The sequence below is a fragment of the Glycine max genome, chromosome 2 (genome assembly GCF_000004515.6).
Source record: "Glycine max cultivar Williams 82 chromosome 2, Glycine_max_v4.0, whole genome shotgun sequence".
Taxonomy (NCBI): domain Eukaryota; kingdom Viridiplantae; phylum Streptophyta; class Magnoliopsida; order Fabales; family Fabaceae; genus Glycine; species Glycine max.
The window spans coordinates 49,909,339-49,928,949 of NC_016089.4; the positions used below are offsets into that span (position 1 = coordinate 49,909,339).

Here is a 19,611-nt window from a genome sequence, read left to right on the forward strand (position 1 = left end):
TTAAACTTCACTAGCACTATTCAATACCCTATTTAGCAATGATTTTCACGATCTGAAATAAAACAAATATATGAATAATTTATAAAAAAAAAACGAAAGAAATTTGTGTTTATAATAAATAACTTGTTAATCAGTTATCTAAGTAGTGAAAAGGATTTATATTTATTGGGTTTCATTAAATGATAAAATTTTTGTTTATGAACACTTTAATATGGCATTTGATATTAATTTGATTTGAGTTAAATGAAAAAAATTATTGATCATAGAAGTAGAAGCAGCATATATTGCATTTCTGACAAAAACAATTCATATATGCAGATACAATTATACTTCTGTTCTGTATGTTGAATGTTGATGTCTTTAGTCACCAAATTGTGATCAAAGTTGGTAGGTCATAATGCAAACCTTATAGTAGGTGGTGTGGTCACGAAATGAAGTACTGAAGTATGGCTTTTGTAGCAGTAGATAGTTAAATTTAGATGTATGATACTACTCAAGTGTACAAAAGAAAAAAGAAAAATTAAACATACAAGTATTTGTGTTTTTTTTTTTACATATTTTCTTTTGAAAAGGATAGGTATTAATGGTCCAAGAGAAAATGAATAGATAAGTAGATATATAGACTGGAAAGGAAATTGAAGTGAAGCTGCTCATGCTAACTCACTCAAAGCGGGCCACGTGTGATTGTGAGACACATTTGTAAGAGTAGCATTGATGGCTGTATTTGACCAAGCATACTACTAACAAGGGGTATTCTGTCATTTCAATAGAAAAATAAAAAAAAAATAGTTGTCACCGAGCATCGTATTACATCAACACCAGCCAATGGTTTCTGTGCAGTTTCTATAATAATGGAAGGGCAATTTCTCCTTCATTAATTTATATGCCTATGCCTAAGTTTTTTCACAATTGGAATAGCCTTGTCTTCTACACTCCCCCAAGCTCTTAGATTCTAATCCACTGTGGTTTTCCAACCTCAGAATTTCCTCAAAACTTGGTAAGAAACTGGTTTAATGTTCAAAAACTTCTCAAACTGAAGCCATGGAAATTTGCTTCAGTTTTTATCTTCATTGATTTACAAGGGTTTCTCCAAACGGTTTGGTGAAGTAAAGCATATTCTGCTCATACTTCTTGCCCGTGAACTTTTTGAGCATTTATGTTTATGATGTGAATGGTTTCTGCATAAATGTCAAACTTCCCTTTTGTAATCTTCAATTGATTCCTAACCAACTTCTGCAATGAGATGTGAGCTTTGATTTGATGTGCGTTTTTCTGTGAACTTATCTGCTTGTTGCACAAATTTCGTTCTCTCTCTCTCTCTATATGTGTGTGTGTGTGACAGAGAGAGAGAGAGAGAGAGTACTGTATAAGGGGTGGCTTGATTAACCTTGTCTTAACTAGGTGATGCTGGCTAGAACATCTGTAACTTCATCAAACAAAGGAAAAAGAAGAAGAAAGAAAGTACTTCTCCAATTGCTATTACTGCTTTTCTGGTTTGTGCATCTGTTCTGTATGACATTCAAAGTTTTCTTCTTTTCAGCTCAGCCAAGTTAAAAGTTAAATGAGTTAATCTAGTAGCATTTGAAATTTTCTTAACGGTGTTTTATAAACATTGTATTTTTCATTAGGCATTTTTCCGTATGTAAATGTTAATTCTGCAGTTTTTTAGAATGATTAACCTCATTCAAATGAAAACTGATTCAATACAATATGTGGGGCCATGCATATTTCTGCTCGTCTCATCTTTTGAATTTTTTTAATGGAAATTATATGTTCATGTTTGGATAATTCCCTTTCCCTTTCTGAATATTTATTCCCTTCTCTTAGTTTAATTCCGAAGTATTTTCCTTTTTGTTTTGGAGAAAAATCACTAATCTTTAGAATTGGTTATTTATGAAGTTTCTTGGAAATTCTTCTAATTGATTACATCAGTTGTTCATTTTTTTTCTCATAAAAAAGAAAATAAGCAGAGAGATGAATTGTGTTGACTTGGTATGAGAGTCAAGTTGTTGATAATACACGGTAGAAGGAGAAGAAGAAGTTGACTAATGTTAACAGTGCGCTGACTCTAAAGAGTGCCTAATTTCTTTAAGACAAAAAATTGTCCTTATATTCTGGTTGAATATTTCAGCTATTGCTTTCTATCTCTTCAATTCATTGTATGCAAGTTGAAAGTTGATGATATGATAACACTGATGACACCGTGATTTTTCCACGCAGACAGCAGATTATGTGAAACCAGAAGAGAGAACCTTGAGAAGTCAGGACTATATCTGTTTCCTTGGCATCAGTATCAATTAACAGCTTTCTCTAGGCTACTATTGTCCATTGTTGTGCTTCTACATATAATCTGTTGGAAGAGATCAGTTGAAGTACTACAACACAGTTGAGTCCCGGCAATTCTATAATGCAGGCATCAGAGCAACATAGAAATTCAAGTATGTACTATCAACCATTACAACAAATTGAAGCGTACTGCTTGCCGCAGTATCGGACACTAAATCCGCAGCTATACTACCATGATGGAGGCCATGGAACTCAGTTTTCAACTCCAAGTTCTTCAGAACTTTACTGCACTTTGGAGTCATCTTCTGTAGCTCTTTACAACTCCCCTTCAACTGTTAGTTTCTCACCCAATGGTAGCCCCATATCGCAGCAAGACTCTCAGTCATATCCACCTGACCAGTATCATTCCCCTGAGAATACCTATGGCTCTCCTATGAGTGGCTCCTGCATAACTGATGATTTAAGCAGCTTCAACTTGAAGCACAAGCTGAGAGAGTTGGAAAGTGTAATGCTTGGCCCTGACTCTGATAATCTTGATAGTTATGACAGTGCCATCAGCAATGGAAACAACTTTGTTCCACTAGAGATGGACGGTTGGAAACAAACAATGGTGGCAATTTCTAGCAAAAACCTAAAGCATATCCTTATTGCATGTGCCAAAGCCATTTCAGACGATGATTTGCTAATGGCACAGTGGCTGATGGATGAATTAAGACAGATGGTGTCAGTTTCTGGCGATCCGTTTCAGCGGTTGGGAGCATACATGTTGGAAGGACTTGTTGCGCGATTGGCTGCCTCTGGGAGTTCAATATACAAATCTTTAAGATGCAAAGAACCAGAAAGTGCTGAGCTTCTCTCCTACATGCACATACTGTATGAGGTTTGCCCCTACTTCAAATTTGGGTACATGTCTGCAAATGGAGCCATTGCGGAAGCAATGAAAGATGAAGACAGAGTTCACATAATTGATTTCCAAATTGGTCAAGGAAGTCAGTGGATCACTTTAATTCAGGCTTTTGCAGCTAGACCTGGAGGGCCACCCCACATCCGGATTACTGGTATTGATGATTCAACATCAGCATATGCCCGCGGTGGCGGACTACACATAGTGGGAAGGAGGTTATCAAAGCTTGCTGAGCATTTTAAGGTGCCATTTGAATTTCATGCTGCAGCTATCTCAGGTTGTGATGTTCAACTACATAACCTTGGAGTACGACCAGGGGAAGCTCTGGCTGTAAACTTTGCGTTCATGCTACATCACATGCCGGATGAAAGTGTGAGTACTCAGAATCACAGGGATAGGCTGTTGAGGTTGGTTAGGAGCCTATCACCAAAGGTGGTCACACTTGTTGAGCAAGAATCTAACACCAACACTGCTGCATTCTTTCCACGTTTCCTTGAAACTCTGGACTATTACACAGCAATGTTTGAGTCAATAGATGTGACTCTTTCCAGAGAGCATAAAGAGAGAATCAATGTTGAGCAACATTGTTTGGCAAGAGACTTGGTTAACATCATAGCTTGTGAAGGGGTCGAGAGGGTGGAACGACATGAGGTGCTCGGCAAGTGGAGGTCAAGATTTGCAATGGCCGGTTTCACTCCTTACCCTTTAAGTTCATTGGTGAATGGTACCATCAAGAAGTTGCTCGAGAACTACAGTGATAGATATAGACTTCAAGAGAGAGATGGAGCTCTTTATCTGGGTTGGATGAATAGAGATTTGGTTGCTTCTTGCGCTTGGAAATGAAAGTTCTGCAATAAGGCATAACATCCCTCTTCTTTTTCTGTTCCATTACTATGTACAAGTTAATGACAAAGGTCTCAACATTAAATCCAATCTAATTGTCCATTTTCTGTGTTTCAAGAATTTCAATTGAAACTGTAGGTAGCTTTTCGTTATCAGCAATATTAATCTTTCATTTCAAAATCTTTTCTGGTCCCTGAATGTTTGGCTCAGTGGCTGGGGAAAGTGATTTCCTAGAAATTAGAATATTAGGAGAGTGGCTTTTCGTAGCTATGCTTCAAACATTGCTGTCCGTTCACTTTATTAGATGAAATAGATAGATATTTTACTTAAAGTGTTAAGATTAAATTAATAAAATAGCTCACGTGGTGTCATTTAAGAAAGATAAGTACTAATAATTTACTGAAAGAAAAGAAACACAGCTGCATAAGATTGTTTGAAATTTATCTTTATGCTGTGGGGGAGGAGAGTAGGCTATGGGACTAAAATTAACTTTGCACAATCACTCCTTTCAATGGTCTGCGTACTCGAGGGGTTTGTGCAAATGTAATCTTTTCGTTGCTCTGGTGGACAAACCTGACGGAAAATTCTTGTGTCCTTCTCCGGAAAGAATTTTTCTTCTTGCAGGAAAATGCTATATCATTGAAATGAGGATGTGACTTGCATCATTGGTGGACCTCAACATTTGCATGTGTCTCTTTGTGGAGGAAGGAACAAAGAATTTCTTGCAAGCTGACTTCCTCCAACATGACTTAAAGGTGGACTTTGAACAAAACAATAGCAGTGAAAAATAGGAGAATTGCATAAAACAGAAATGAGATTCTAAGCTGTCCTGGTTTTAGTACCCAACTCGTGACACACAAAATATAGACGATTTTTCAGGAAGGTCTTCTATGGCTTGCAAGCTATGAAAGAACTCTAACACGGACACCGAACACAACACATATATGTACACTTTGACATGTCTGTGTCTAAAATATAAGACACAGAAATACCACATACAAATACAAATAAAGAGATTCTAATAAAATGAAATATAAGTAACATATAACAAAATATTTAAACTGATGATATATTTATCTTTTTGAATAAACTTTTTATGTTTTTTCCCGTGTATTATTAATTGTGTAAAAGTAACATAAGTGTTTAAATCAATAAAATATAATTTTTAAATTAGACATCTTATAAGAAGTGTTGAATAAGTGTCGAACAAATGTTGAAGTATGTCAGTATTGAAAACGTGTCAACACAGCAAACAAACGAAATGTCCATGCTTCATAACTCACAAGTCTTTATATTATTTTTAATTCAATAAAAAAAAGGTAAACTCCAAAAACAAAAATTGTAAAGAATTGTCTAAGAAGAGACCCTCGCACTATCTCCCAAAAGCATAGACTGCGCCAAGAATAAGCATAAACGTAATGGATTTGGACCCATAAAATTCTGTCAGCCTCCAAACTTGACGCCAATTGGTTATCCCGTTTACTTGGACAAAGTATGAGAGGAGTGGCTGTATAAATGAATCACATCCAGGCTCCCAAAAACAAAGTTTATTTATTTATTTTAAGCTTGGATAAATAATAAATAATAATATACCTATTCAATATCCTGTTGTATTTGGTCGGGCATCGATCATTATATTAAAGAATAAATCGAAACCACTGCACCAACAAGCACACATTTTGACATATGGAATAACTTTTGCTATACTCAATTACAGCAATTCTGCTGCGCTTTTTCTAAATTTACATAGCATTAGTAGGCACAAAACAAGAATTACATGCAAATAACTGAGTAAGTTCAATAATACACTAGAATTTTTTATACAAGTGTACGAAAATGTAAATCTTATTTAACTCAAATAATAATGGTATACAAGTTATGATATCCAATGTAGTATTAATTGTAATTTGCATATTTAGTCAACCTGCTCAAAGACAAGGAGAGAGCTAGAAGAGTAAAGTGACGGTTAGAGTAGAAATAGGAATTATAATCACACAGTATATCTGTAAAGCCTGTGTCATTGTCAAATATTTATACTCTTCTGTAACTAGCAGCACCTTTGAAAAATATTGCAAATTTAGCTTTGGACGGGTTCTGCATCAGCTGTTGATTGCTTGTTAAATTCACTTTCTGTACTACGAGTATCATGCACGGCAACCACATTAAGGCAATCCTTACTTCCTTCTGATATAGGTTTTACCTCACCTTTCAGCTGTTCATTTGATCTACACAGAACTCCAGAACTTGAATGGCTTATAACATCATTGCTGACAGAATCGTCTTTAGTAGCTGAATTATCTTTTTGTTGTTGTTGCTCACTTAATTTAATTTCAGGACCCTCATTAGAAAGGCTGATCACACAAAACTCAACCATATCACCAGCCTTTGACTTAGTAATTGACTCGCCATTTAGTTGCTCTGTTAATCTGCTTGCTGAGCCCAAGCCGCTTCGTTCCCCTGTATCATCAGTAATATTACCCTCAGATTTGGTTCCAGCCTTGCCATTACTGGCCGTTGTGCGAGCATTTGTAGCTGCATTCTGAGTGACGGTCCTTCCAGGGGGGATTTCATGATCATGCTGTCCCTCATAGGTAGTTATTACAACTTTTGAATCATGAGAGGCCCTTTCCACATGCTTTTTGACAGGGCATCCAGGATTCGAGCATCGATAATAACTTCTGGAAGAGTGGAGAGAAAATGCAGTCACATTAAATTATAGCATTTGTGTACATTGTATCCATGTAAGCTCAGAGCATAGAGGGGCAGAGAGAGCAAATAAACATCTAAAAACAGTGTAACCAGTAGGAGAAGAGACAACTTGACAAGTGTAACCAGCAGAAGAAGAGTTGCAGTTAGACCAGAGGAATTGGTCATTGGCAGATACCCAATATACCAGTTCAGAACAAAAGCATTATTGATACAATTGTCATTGCTTTTTTAAAATGCTAAAGAAACACGACACTTCTAAAAATTGTTCGTCTATGTTAAAAAATTTGAGAGTTTGGGTTGCATTTCAAAACCTGATTAGAACTGCTAAATCATGGTTAAACCCATAAAAATTGTGACAACTAGTTGTGCGGACTTAATATTAACCACAAATTATAATCCTACAAAAAGTGCATGTGGAACACACTTTGAAAATGATATAGAAGGAAATACTATAACCACTTCCTGTTGGTTTCAAGAAAGTGAAGAATAACTCAAAACTGATCTTTAGACCGGGAGCTGATGAAAGTAATTTATAGTCACAACTCACAAGGTTTCAGGCTAGCTCATCCAAGGAAGAATGAGATAATATGGATCAATATAAACACTTTCCAATACACACAACACCGGAAGAAAATAAGACTGCATTTTGAAATGAAAAGTTAACATGTACCTTGGGTTTGTATTCCCTTTAACTAGCTTCTGCCCATATTTCCTCCAGCGATACCCATCATTTACCAAATCAACCTCACTTGAAGTTTGAACAACAACACGAGATTCACGAGTTGACATGTCAACTCTAGTGACATCAGGATTAGTATTGTCTTTCTTCCTGCTTGGTATCAATTTGGCAGTAAAGGTTAGCTATCGCATATATATCAACACAATTTTTAAAAAATAGTGATATAACGTACAGCCGCTTTGACTCGGGTTCCTCGTTGTCATGAACCTGGTTCTTTGCCTTAGTCAATGATAAATGTGAAGCATTCAACTTATTAACTGGGGAAACTTTTGCAGGCGGAAAGGATTGTAAAGGCTGGATCTGTTGAGGCATACATCCATGCTCAACGGATGCTTTGTCTTCATGTATGATGTCAAAAAATACGTTAGGATCTTTCCTACTGATGCATAGAAACAAAAGTACAGACAAAGTTTACTGCTCACCTTCCACAGTGGCTAAAGAGGATTTGTGTGGTGCTTGTTCAACAACAGGCAGAACACACTCAACTGATACTGTGGAGTTCAATTGAGGTCTAGGATGATTATGCTGACCGATACAAATGGAATCTGTGATATGCCCATTATTTGACTGCTGCAATTGCTTTTTTGCCAGGCAGTTTGGATGTGTGCACTTGTAATAGCTCCTTATAAATTCATTCCCCTTAACATGTTTCTGACCATATTTTCGCCAGTTATAGCCATCTTTTGATACCTTTTCGCGTATTATAGAGGGAAATTCCTGACTGGACTGCAATCGAGGCAACTCATGCGAAAGAGTATCAGGGTTCTGCAAAGGTTTCTCAAGTGGTAAAGAGCATGTGCTTCCTTCTTGATCTGATTCCAAGGCACAAGCAATAGCATCAGAATCCTTCCCTTCTTCATTTTTAACTACAATAGAAAGAATACTTGCTTCCTCTGGTTTGGACAGATCATTTTTAGTATCATGACCTTGTGACAATGTAGTATCACTATCAAGACTCACTCTCTGCTGCAATTTATCAGAAGGGATATTTTGATCCGCACTTTTGTCTGAAGAAACCATGTGAACCCTTTTTAAGTATATCAGATGAAAACAGGTCTAGTTTCATTAACTACTTCCATGAATGTCTTGAATGATGGCTTGAACCTTGAACAAACAATGCGTGCTTGTGGCTGTTCAAAGCTAACACACATTTAAAAAGAAATTAGCAAAAACACAAACTTCGGTGCCCTGTGACAGAAATATCATTGATACATTTACCATGAATAGTGGGTCGAGAAAATTTTCTTTTCATCCGTGGTTCCTTTATTGAACTTTTATCAGTTTTGTTAAGTCAACCCTGTTCTAAGGAACAAAATGTGGAAAGTTTTCATTGGAGAAAAAGAAAGTATTTATTATACTAATATATTTACTAAGAAATAATTGTTTTTCGTTTCTAGTAGCAAAAACTTTCTCTTTCTACTTTTAGTTGCTCAACAGCAGCTGATGTTAAAATAATAATAATAATAATAACCCAACTTTTATTAGTCGAAGCCGCAAGATAAAACTCACTTTAAACATGTGAAACCATTTCAGCCATGATGGACCAAATAGAATATCTACATATTCCAAATCGGAGTCTTAACGCAATACTATATACAAACACACATGCATAATAAAGCAAAGCCATATTAAATAATTTTCAGATTGAAAGGAACTCAAATCTTAAACAAAAATTCAATATCCAGCTCATACTTTGAGATCACTTTTACCATACTTAATTACTAGTTGAATAATCCAATTAATTGCAAACACAACATTTACAGAGATAGCTTATTCTTTAATTTGTGTCTGAAATTAGCCGAACCAAATCCAGTGGAAAGAGAGAGGGGGGGGGGGGGGGGGGGGGGGGGGGGGCGAAGAGGATTTCATTTCTTAGGTCTCAAAAATGCTATTCAACCTTCTCTCGAAACATCCCCAAACCGGGACAGCTCACACCGATTTTAGTATATGAAGAAAAGAAAAGGGGGAGAATTAAAAAAAGAAGGGAAGAATTGAAGTGTGTGAAACCGTGAAATTGAATGGAATACATAAAATGAGAAAGATAGCACGTGGGAAGCATTAGTTACCCGGAATTGAGACCTCGAAATTGGAGAAGGGAAAGTGCGAGTTGAGTAAACAAAACAATGTTTAGTTGTTGTGTTGCAGAAGATGTCGTCTATGTTGTTGTGGGTTTGGGTGGAAGGAAGCAATGGGAGAGAGTCCAGTGTAACATCCTTATTTATTTGACCAAAAAATCAAGGCAAAGGGGCAACAAAAGTCCACTCTTTCTCTCTCGTAAGTTATTAATTTTAAAGTGACACGCTGACACAAACACACACGCAGAATACGCCTTTCTGTGCTTTCATTTCATTTGTCAAGTCTTCATTCAACTGTTCTTGTTTTTTCTCTCCTAACCCACAAGCTGGATTTGGACCTCTCTTTTGTTTCTCACTCTGGGCTACATTCACCATTGGGCTTATTATATAAAAATACTCTTTTCGTTTATTTGACCTACACTTTTTTTTAAATGACTATTTAAGTCTCTTAATATATATATATATATATATATATATATATATATATATATATATATAATATGTGTGTATCACAATTTAATTTCTGAAAAAACGAAAATATGATGGTGAGACTTTAGTTGGATCCAGCCATATACAAGTGATTTGGAGACATCACCATAAAATTTGATGATATATGACTATACCAATGAATCTACCGTTGAAGAGTTATCTTTGTGTCTTTAATTTCTTTTGAGATGTATAGCTGTGGCTAACTTAAGAGAGTGTTTTGTATTCCTTTTCCTTTTGATGTATATGTATTTGGTGATGACACACTAGGTTTGGTTACACACCCATCCTTCCACTTTTTTGAAAATACTTTAATGTTGATTTTTATTTTATGGATTATAGTGTCATAAGATGCATTATCTATTTTATCATTTCTAATTATACATTGTGACATTATCTAGTTAGAATATGGTGTTATTACTTAGTTAAATGACACCAAAAAATTTACATGTGTTTTCATAAATAAATATATTTCCACTAAAACTTTAATTTTATGCATTGTATTAGTTGATTGGTGCCATGTAGCACAACAAGTCATTACACGTTGCATTATAGATTATTATGATTCCATTTTAAAGGTGGTTTAAGGTTGTTATAACTTATGGTAACTAGAATTTTTAGTGGCTTGTTGTTAGGCTCTACCACCACCTTGTAAATCCTTCACAAGAAGGTTATATCAAAATCAATCGTGTTGATTCTTTTTATTTAGCCGATCCCATTACTATTGGAGGGATTTTTAGATACCATCATGGTTTTTTAATGGCTTCTTCTACTTGTGAATTAGGGCATTGTACCATTATTTAAGCTAAATTTTTAGTCTATTTATTAGGGTGTCAACTTATTTAGAAGTAGAGGTTTCGTTAAAGGGAGTATCAAGAATGACTCAATGATTGTCATTAACATGATTAAGAGTGGAGTTCACATTCACCACCCTTGCCATGTTTCATTCTACAAATAATTCTTATTTGAGTTCAATAGAACCCTATCATTGCAATCACATTTTTAAAGAAATTAACATGTCCTTGTATAAAGATAAATATCACAAAAAGGAAGGTTGAATTATGATTTTAGAAATTTTAAAATCTTTTTAGAAGAAAACAAGTTTTATTGTCTGATAAAAGACTTGTTTGAAAACAAATAACAAATTTTCATAATAACACTCAGACAATTGAAAACATATTTTAGAAACATAGTTTTTTTTAACTAAAATCAAATTCACACCCTAAGTCAGTTGAAAAGCACAGAGGGAAGGAAAAAAGTATAAGAAAAAGAATTTTATATTGGTTCATTTCTACCCTGAGATTACGTCTAATTCTTGGCTAAACCATAAAGTTACAAGTATGTTCACTGTCACCTCTAACTCTACAACTCAAGCTCTATCCCAAGCTTTATATAACCTAATATTCTTTGTCCTATTAAGTCACTGCTGACTCTATACAAATTAAAAGATTTGTTTGAGTGATTGCACAATGACTAACTTAGTTAATGTCTTAAAGATGGATATACAATCTAGCACTTAGTTTTTTCTCTCAAGGTGTTTAAGGTGTTTTAAGAGTTTTTTTTCTAACTTTACAAGAATTTATAGAAAGAACGGAAGAATTCATGTGTGTTTCCCTTTGTTTCATTTCTTCAAAGCTTCTAATTTATATAGGTTTTCTTCTTCTTTAAGTGTTTTTGTCTCACAACGATGAGATTTTTCCACTAGGACTTTGCCTTAAGTCTTATGATTATGGGAACATTTAATACTTGCATTAAATATATGCCCTATCTTCATGCAGATGAGCCTCTTTGATTAGCTTCGTGTAGACTAATGCATTAGCAAGTCACTTTCATAGGTCAAAGCAATAGATTACAACAAAGTGCGTCTTTTGATAGTTGTTTAGTACTTCTCAAATCTTGAGTTTCATTTATGTTTCATAGGATTCGGTGGATCCTACGAGAATCTTTTTTGTAAAACAAATATCAGCCAAAGATTATTAAAAGAAGTCTTAAATGTTATTCTTAAATGCTCTGTCAAATCATGAGTAATGTTTGCTATAGTCTGATGTATCAAACACAAAATCATTCTTCTTAGTCTGATGTTGCATAAGATGTAGTTTTTAACTTTTGTATTTATTTGCATTCAATCAAAATAATCGAGGATCCTGATTTGTCATATGAATTATCTTTTGACTTAACACCCCGTGCATTTGGAATGACCATTGAGTCAGGATTAACATTCTTAATCTTTTGTACTAGATTTTTTGGTATTCCACTACTGATTGATTATTCAACGATTGATCATATTTGATAATTTTTTTATCTTGTTTTGGTTGTTATACCCACCTAATAATTAAAAAAAATGAGGTATAAAATTATTCAAAGATTAAATCTTAATAAAAGTTTAGAATAACTTGTTTTTTTTATTAAAAATATTTATTAATTATAAATTTTAATTATAGTATAACTTGTTTTAAAAATATTTATTATATTTTAAATTATATATAGAAAATTATTTTATATAATATTCAACCTAAAGTACTAATTTTATAAAAAAAATTGTGTATTTTGGGAAAAAATGCTATAAAAACTAAATCCTGGTTATATAAAATAAATATTTATTTTATGAAATACTAGTTTTATAAATAAAAAAATTGGTATTCGTAAAAAATTAAAACTATTTTATATTGAACTTTGATAAAACGTAAAAACACGGCTTAGAGAAAATCTGTTCCAATCCTCGCTTCGTTTTCGTGTCGAGAACAATCTTCTCCCCATCAAACCCTAACCCTAACTCACAGATTTGAGTTTTGATCACACCAAATCAATCAATCAATCCGAGAAAATGCTTCAATCTCCAGGGCACTCGCCGCTCCACATCTCGTCGCCGTCCCCTTCAATTTCCCAGGTATCGGCGCAAAACCCTAACGATCCACCATCATCATCGTGTGCGAAGCACCCAGCGGTGTTGGACGAGGACACGTACGTTGAGGCGTTGGAGAAGATCATCGAGCGCGACTACTTCCCCGACATCTCCAAGCTCCGCGACCGCCTCGACTGGCTCGAAGCCATCAAAACCGGCGACCCCGTGGTCATTCGCGAGGCCCAATTGAAGATCCTTGAACGCCGCGCCGGCACAACCAAGGTAACCAATCCCAACGATGCTTCTAGAACAACCTCCCACACACCCGGTTCCACATTCGTTAGAAATTTCACACCTTTCGATGAATTTGACGGAAAACCCTCTCAAACCCCCCGTGCCCCGGTTCCCGAGGCCAAAGAGGGGGAGAATAACGATGGTGGGGTTGATACTTCGCTTGGCCTCGATCAATTTATGAGAAGGTATACGAGTGAGGACAATCATAGCTTTTCGAAGATTCTAGAGAAAGTGAATAAGAAGAGGAAAGAGAGGTTTGGGTTTTTGAATGAGGATGTTCAGGGAATTGAGGATGTGAAGAGGGATAGGATTACTGATGGTTATGGAACCTCTTATCAGCCTCCGAGTACCCTTGAAGGTTGGAATTACACTGCCAAGAATTTGTTGATGTATCATCCTGCTGATCGGGGTGAGGTCCCTTTGACTGAGGAGGAAAGAGCGAATAGAATTAAAGCCGCCACAAAGGAGATCAATCGCGGGAACACTAGGTTTCATGGTAAAATGATGGATTCTAGGCCCAAAGATGATGGAACTGTTGAGGTGCTTTATACGCCTGTTGCTGGCGCTACGCCAGGGCCTATGTCTCTTAGAGAAGGGGATAAGTTAAAGAAGTATGATTTGGAGGATTTGAGGAAAACTCCGAATCCGTTTTATTTAGAATCTGGGAAGAAAGCTGAGAATGGTTATAGCTTTGTTAAGACACCGTCCCCTGCTCCGGGTGTTGATGAATCCCCGTTTATTACTTGGGGAGAAATTGAGGGGACTCCGCTGAGGTTGGATCTGGAAGATATACAGCTTGATATTGGTGGTAGTGCTGATGGACCTCATTACAGGATTCCTTCTGCGCCTACAAGAGATTCAAAGGCACACTCTCTTTCTAGGGAGGCTGCACGCAAGATAAGGGAGAGGTCAAAGATGTTTCATAAGCCCCCATTGGCATCACCGGTTAGAGGGGGGAGTGCCAGTCCAAGCATGCGGACATTGTCTCCTGCAGCTCAGAAGTTTGTGAGGAATGCGTTTGCCAAGTCCTCCTCTTCTGTTGATGAAACACTTCGGGCAAGTTACCGCGGTTCTACTCCTGCTTTGGCTACACCTACAAGTGTTAGTAGAAGTGTGTCAAGGTTTGCTAGAGATGGGAGCTTGGCTTCCAGGTCTCCATCTGTTAGAGAGGGCTCCAATCCTCCCTTGTGATATGTTGTAACATATTTTGAAACAATGATAAAGTGACTATGTTGTAATTCTTCAATTGCATTTACTTGCTCTAAATAAAATAAACGATTAATAGCACTAAGGGAAGGGTGTTTCCATAGGGATGTTTTACAATGTTGAAGGGACAAGAAAGCCACGGAAGCCATTGATTGTGAGAGAGGCCCGAGGCGTGTTCCCATTGATCAAGTCAGTAACTTGTTCGTGGTCGTTGTTGCTGAAAACTGAAAAGATAGTCTCCATTGATAATGTCAGTTGCATGTTTATCTATATCTTTATAGACTGATTCTAGGGTTGGAAAGTTCATCAAATCCTCCACCATGGGAAACTTATATGGTGCGTTAGATCTGTGGATACACGGAAACTACCATGAGAATGCATACAAGAAAAAAAAATGCTCCACCCCTTCACCCATCAATGACCCCAACTGAGCAACACGCAACACGCAACCAACCCTTCATCTCCCACACCAGCCACTCCTCTGCCGGAAACAACAAACAAACATGCATTGCCTCTCAATCAAGGCCTTTATTTGTTCTGCACAATTTAAAATAAAATAACAAGAATTTTGTTGCTCTAAAATCTCATTGCTCCCTATCTTGGAACATTGCGAGTGCGACAACAAGGCAACCCTAAAGATGATAATGTGCACCTCACTTGTGGCGTCGACAACTGTATGGTGCGACGATAGAGCGGATGATGAAGCAGAAGATGGTGCCAATTAACATCAACTTCGATAGGCACGGAGGACACCAGCGGGGTCGAGCTAGGTAGCGGGTGGTGGTAGGAGAAAGGGTCGGTGAGTTGGGCTTGGAAGGGAAGGGATAGGAACGAGTGAACAATGTTTTTTATTTTCTTATAAAAATATATTCTAGTGCATTAATTACAAGATATTCATATCTAACGTATCATATGTTTCTCACGGTGGGAAATTTGATGAGCTTTCCCATCCTAGAATCAATCATCTTTTTATATGTAGTTTGTGGGATTATGGATGTAGCTGTCTTGGAAAAACATTAAACTTTAAACACACCACGAGAAACTCGTAAGACATTCGTTGGGGATTACTTGTGATAACATGATCCAGAAACAGAACAAGAGTTTCAATGAATCTAAATATTTCGAATTGAAGCATTTGACTGTTAAACATGTCATTTTAGGTTGCTATAGTTGTGGGAGATATAAGGTTAATCTAATGGTTGGGGAAGAGAGGGGGAGGGGGAGACAAACTAATGAGGCATATAGCAACGCGCGCCGGGAGGAGTATGCCAGAATCAACAATGAAACGACATATAATGACTTAATAATCAGATTCAAACCATTTTTTTTTATAAAATTTTTGCTAAAGGCTACTCCAATAGTTACAGTACGCATAGGACGAATGGTATTTGCGAGCATATTATTTGAAAGTATCATGAAAAATGTGGTGTTGTTGAAAGGTCTACGGTGCATTCCATTGACAAAGTCAATTACTCGTTCGTGGTTAATTTTGCTGAAAAGATAAGCTCTATGGATAAACTCAACTGAGTTGCTTGTTTATTTTTACGTCTTGCAAAACAAAAGTATTAAAACGACATGATAAACTCACAAGACTACAATGTTGCTCTATAAGAAGAAGAATTTCAATAGAAACGTTTCAGATTAAAGCATTTGACTAGTAGACATGTCGTCATCAAGGTGTTGAATACATTGATGCAATTTTCATGTTAATTGAAGGAAAATAATAATGTAACTAAACCAGTTTTAGAATAATTGAAAGAATCGCTGAAGATTACACCAGTAGTTAGTTGTTGAGTTATTGTACACTTTGCATGGGGCGAATGGTATTTATTTGCATGGGGTTGTTGAAGACAACAATATTGGTTGGTGGTTGAGCACTCAGCACGGGCTTTGCCTGAAACTTTAATGTTTCCCCATTCTTCCCGTGAACGTTCAGAATCCAGATCCATTGATTCTCATTACATTACGATTTCGCGTCAAAAGTAGAAACTAAAAACAAAAATAGAGAAAAGGAGAACACTTGCCACCTCATCCAACAGCTGCTTATTTAATCTCTACACTTGCTCGTAGGGTCTCAATTCGAGGTCGCAGATTAGATTCCCAATTCTCCGTTCGCCATCTGTTAAGGTAAGCTTTTCTTCTTAAACTATTGTACTTTCCAGTTCATGCATAATAGTATCAGGAAACAAAAAAAAAAAGTATAAGATAAGATCATTGATGTGATGTGTTGTGTAGCGTAGGAGATAGAGAGGGAGAGATTGAAAATGCCTGCAGAGAAGTCCAACAGTTTCGATAACGAAGTGGAAGCGTTCGTTGAGGTTGATCCAACAGGGAGGTTCGGGCGTTACAGCGATCTTCTTGGTTGCGGTGCTGTGAAGAAAGTTTACAGAGCGTTTGATCAAGAGGAAGGAATCGAGGTGGCGTGGAATCAGGTTCGGCTGAGGAACTTCAGCGAAGACCCTGTTCTCATCAATCGCCTTCACTCTGAGGTGGATTTGCTCAGAACCCTCAGCAACAAGTACATCATCGTCTGCTACAGCGTGTGGAAGGACGAGGAACGCCACAATATCAATTTCATCACTGAAGTCTGCACCTCCGGGAACCTCAGGGATTACCGCAAGAAGCACCGCCACGTCTCCATTAAGGCATTCAAGAAATGGTCCAAACAGGTCCTTGAGGGATTGGAGTATCTTCATACGCATGACCCCTGCATCATTCACAGGGACCTCAATTGCAGCAACATCTTTGTTAACGGCAACATTGGCCAGGTTAATAATTGCTTTGTTTTTATTAATTGGTATTTCTCATGCTATTGATTATTCGTGATTCATGAGAAATTGTTTTAGAGAACAGTTTTCAAAATCCAAAAGTGAGAATGAAAACGAATATACCCTTGAATTGATTTTTTGACCTTGGGCATTTTGTAGGTGAAAATTGGTGATCTTGGATTGGCTGCAATAGTGGGACGGAACCATGCAGCACATTCAATTTTAGGGACACCAGAGTACATGGCACCGGAGCTGTATGAAGAAGATTACACTGAGATGGTGGACATATACTCTTTTGGAATGTGTTTGCTTGAAATGGTGACAACAGAAATACCCTACAGTGAATGTGACAGTGTGGCCAAGATATACAAGAAGGTCACGATGGGAATCAAGCCTGAGGCCTTGAGCAAAGTCACAGATCCTGAGGTGAAGGAATTCATTGAGAAGTGCATAGCACAGCCAAGGGCAAGACCTTCAGCCACAGATCTCCTTAAGGATCCTTTCTTTTATGAACTCAACAATGATGAAGAATCAACGCCAATCAATTGAATAACTTCATTCACACGTATTCAGAGTTCATTGTTTGACCCTTTTGTCCAACTACTTTTTACTTCCAAGTATATTCGTATCACAAAGGCCACACAACTAACTGTTGGTCAGTACTTGCATTTCCACTCCAGTTTCACTACAAGTGATGTACATAACTTCTGTAGTGGACTGAACTATAGATGACACTCTTTGGAGAAAATGCCAAATCCACTAGTAGATTTTCCAGCTGCTTCGCTCATTTATTTCTGGCATATTTTGTTTTACTTGCTTCAACAGTGAAACCGTTAGGACTTCGGAGGGTTTCCTTAAAATTGGTTGCATCATCTTGCTAATCTTATGCTGAAACCACAAGCTTAAGATTAACTATCAAATTTAGATGCTTATCTCTGCAACTACATTCTTTTGTGTCCGCCTAAAGTGAGCTTTCAAAATTAGTCTGGCCCAATGGGTTAGCAAGCTATGCTCTTTAAGCCCCAAAACTAAAAACTAACATGTGATAGGACGAAAAAGTTTTTGAGACGTGTATTCATCCTTAGAACCTGAGAACATGTGAGCTGATCTAAAAAATAAATAAATAATCCTGAGAACATATCAGATATAGTGTGTGTTTTACTGTGTGTCATGTTTGCCTAAAGTCAATTTAGTTATATGTTTTAACGCAAAAGCTTCAAATAGTTGTTTCTCATTTTTACATCATATACACATGTCTTTGGTTGTTTGATGCGAAACCAAATATCTTAATAATAGAAAAGTTGACGATAAAGGAAACGAGAAAGAAAAAGAAAAAACAAATGAGAAATGAGTTATAAGAAATAAAATTAAATAAATGTTCAAATTATTCAATACTCTTTCTTAATATGCACAATTTCATCATATTTTTAATAATGATAATATTGTTTTTATCTTTTACGTACTTAAAAAAAAAAAATTAAACCACGCCATGTAATAGGTGGAAAACTTTTCTTTAAATCTACATAGCAAACTAATCAATCGTTTTTAGAAGCACAGTCAATTTATTTTGTCGTTTTGGATAGAAATATTTGTTACTTATATATAGCTCATTTTTATGAAAATAATATAAAAAATTGTTTCTATAACCATAATAAATTTAACAAAAATAAAATGAGGGTATATTAACTTTATTCGTTTTCTCTAGCTCCTCCTTGCTACTTATTTCTCATGTCCTAAAATGAACACTTCTACTTTACTCATCAAATGCACCGAGACATCATTTCCTTTGAACTACGCAACAACAATACTACATATAAAATAGGCTCTACAAATTTCAACGAGTCTTTAATGAATTAAATAATAAATAAAAAATAGAAAGAAAAGTAAAATCATACTTTTTAACAAATTATTTACTGAAATTTATTGAAACTTGTAAATTTACTAGTAAAAGTTATTAAATCGGAATTTTTTCTTCTTCTTACAATATCTTTTTTAAAAAATAATTATGTTTGAAACACTACTTATGTTAGACCCAAGTCACCTAGTTGGTATTAAATTAAATAAGAAGTTAATTAAATTCATCACCATTACAATTCATTAACTAGTTAAAAAAATTTAGATAATAATAAAGAATGAGTTTTAAAAAATTATATTATATTATGCTTTTACCAGCTTTTATAATGTAATGCGTTAGTGATATTTCTTGTATGAAAATATACAACAACAACAACAACAACAACGCCTTATCCCACTAGGTGGGGTCGGCTACATGGATCAACTTCCGCCATAATGTTCTATCAAGTACCATACTTCTATCCAAACCATTAATTTCGAGATCCTTTTTGATAACCTCTCTTATAGTCTTTTTGGGTCTTCCTCTGCCTCGAATTGTTTGTCTTCTCTCCATCTGGTCTACTCTCCTCACTACAGAGTCTACCGGTCTTCTCTATACATGCCCA

General features: G+C 36.2%; 4 protein-coding genes across 8 annotated transcripts; 3 read left to right on the top strand and 1 right to left on the bottom strand.

The window, feature by feature from the left end:
• Positions 1-812: 812 nt before the first annotated feature.
• On the top strand, positions 813-4,146 carry LOC100796496 (scarecrow-like transcription factor PAT1). 3 transcript variants are annotated; one of them, XM_003519619.5, is made up of 3 exons: positions 813-997; positions 1,402-1,493; positions 2,221-4,146. In XM_003519619.5, the coding sequence occupies exon 3, from the start codon at positions 2,408-2,410 to the stop codon at positions 4,031-4,033; it is 1,626 nt and encodes a 541-aa protein (XP_003519667.1). In that variant the 5' UTR covers positions 813-997; positions 1,402-1,493; positions 2,221-2,407; the 3' UTR covers positions 4,034-4,146. The 3 variants fall into 3 exon arrangements, with proteins under 3 accessions (XP_003519667.1, XP_006575744.1, XP_003519666.1); XM_006575681.4 differs by having other exon boundaries at positions 1,402-1,461; XM_003519618.5 differs by lacking the exon at positions 1,402-1,493.
• Positions 4,147-5,646: 1,500 nt separating this feature from the next.
• On the bottom strand, positions 5,647-9,867 carry LOC100782726 (WRKY transcription factor 1). Of its 2 annotated transcripts, none has more exons than XM_041009840.1 (5): positions 9,548-9,867; positions 7,904-8,621; positions 7,654-7,819; positions 7,413-7,571; positions 5,647-6,711 (listed from the first exon to the last, which is right to left on the bottom strand). In XM_041009840.1, the coding sequence occupies exons 2-5, from the start codon at positions 8,499-8,501 to the stop codon at positions 6,111-6,113; spliced, it is 1,524 nt and encodes a 507-aa protein (XP_040865774.1). In that variant the 5' UTR covers positions 8,502-8,621; positions 9,548-9,867; the 3' UTR covers positions 5,647-6,110. The 2 variants fall into 2 exon arrangements, with proteins under 2 accessions (XP_040865774.1, XP_040865779.1); XM_041009845.1 differs by having other exon boundaries at positions 7,904-8,611; positions 9,548-9,794.
• Positions 9,868-12,688: 2,821 nt separating this feature from the next.
• Positions 12,689-14,469, top strand: LOC100797750 (splicing factor ESS-2 homolog). Its single transcript, XM_003519621.5, has one exon. It carries the CDS (start codon positions 12,867-12,869, stop codon positions 14,367-14,369), a length of 1,503 nt encoding a protein of 500 aa, XP_003519669.1. The 5' UTR covers positions 12,689-12,866; the 3' UTR covers positions 14,370-14,469.
• Positions 14,470-16,261: 1,792 nt separating this feature from the next.
• On the top strand, positions 16,262-17,926 carry LOC100798280 (probable serine/threonine-protein kinase WNK11). 2 transcript variants are annotated; one of them, XM_006575682.4, is made up of 3 exons: positions 16,262-16,511; positions 16,620-17,152; positions 17,312-17,926. In XM_006575682.4, the coding sequence occupies exons 2-3, from the start codon at positions 16,649-16,651 to the stop codon at positions 17,699-17,701; spliced, it is 894 nt and encodes a 297-aa protein (XP_006575745.1). In that variant the 5' UTR covers positions 16,262-16,511; positions 16,620-16,648; the 3' UTR covers positions 17,702-17,926. The 2 variants fall into 2 exon arrangements, with proteins under 2 accessions (XP_006575745.1, XP_003519670.1); XM_003519622.5 differs by having other exon boundaries at positions 16,263-16,511; positions 16,625-17,152.
• The last annotated feature ends 1,685 nt before the right edge of the window (positions 17,927-19,611 follow it).

Bases quoted from the DNA above. Each gene is read 5' to 3' on its own strand.
- LOC100796496 (XM_003519619.5), top strand. From the start codon at position 2,408: ATGCAGGCATCAGAGCAACATAGAAATTCAAGTATGTACTATCAACCA.
- LOC100782726 (XM_041009840.1), bottom strand. From the start codon at position 8,501: ATGGTTTCTTCAGACAAAAGTGCGGATCAAAATATCCCTTCTGATAAA. The intron at 7,820-7,903 runs GTGAGCAGTAAA...TCATACATGAAG, and splicing joins CTCTTTAGCCACTGTGGAAG to ACAAAGCATCCGTTGAGCAT. The intron at 7,572-7,653 runs GTACGTTATATC...GATACCAAGCAG, and splicing joins GAACCCGAGTCAAAGCGGCT to GAAGAAAGACAATACTAATC.
- LOC100797750 (XM_003519621.5), top strand. From the start codon at position 12,867: ATGCTTCAATCTCCAGGGCACTCGCCGCTCCACATCTCGTCGCCGTCC.
- LOC100798280 (XM_006575682.4), top strand. From the start codon at position 16,649: ATGCCTGCAGAGAAGTCCAACAGTTTCGATAACGAAGTGGAAGCGTTC. The intron at 17,153-17,311 runs GTTAATAATTGC...GGCATTTTGTAG, and splicing joins TTAACGGCAACATTGGCCAG to GTGAAAATTGGTGATCTTGG.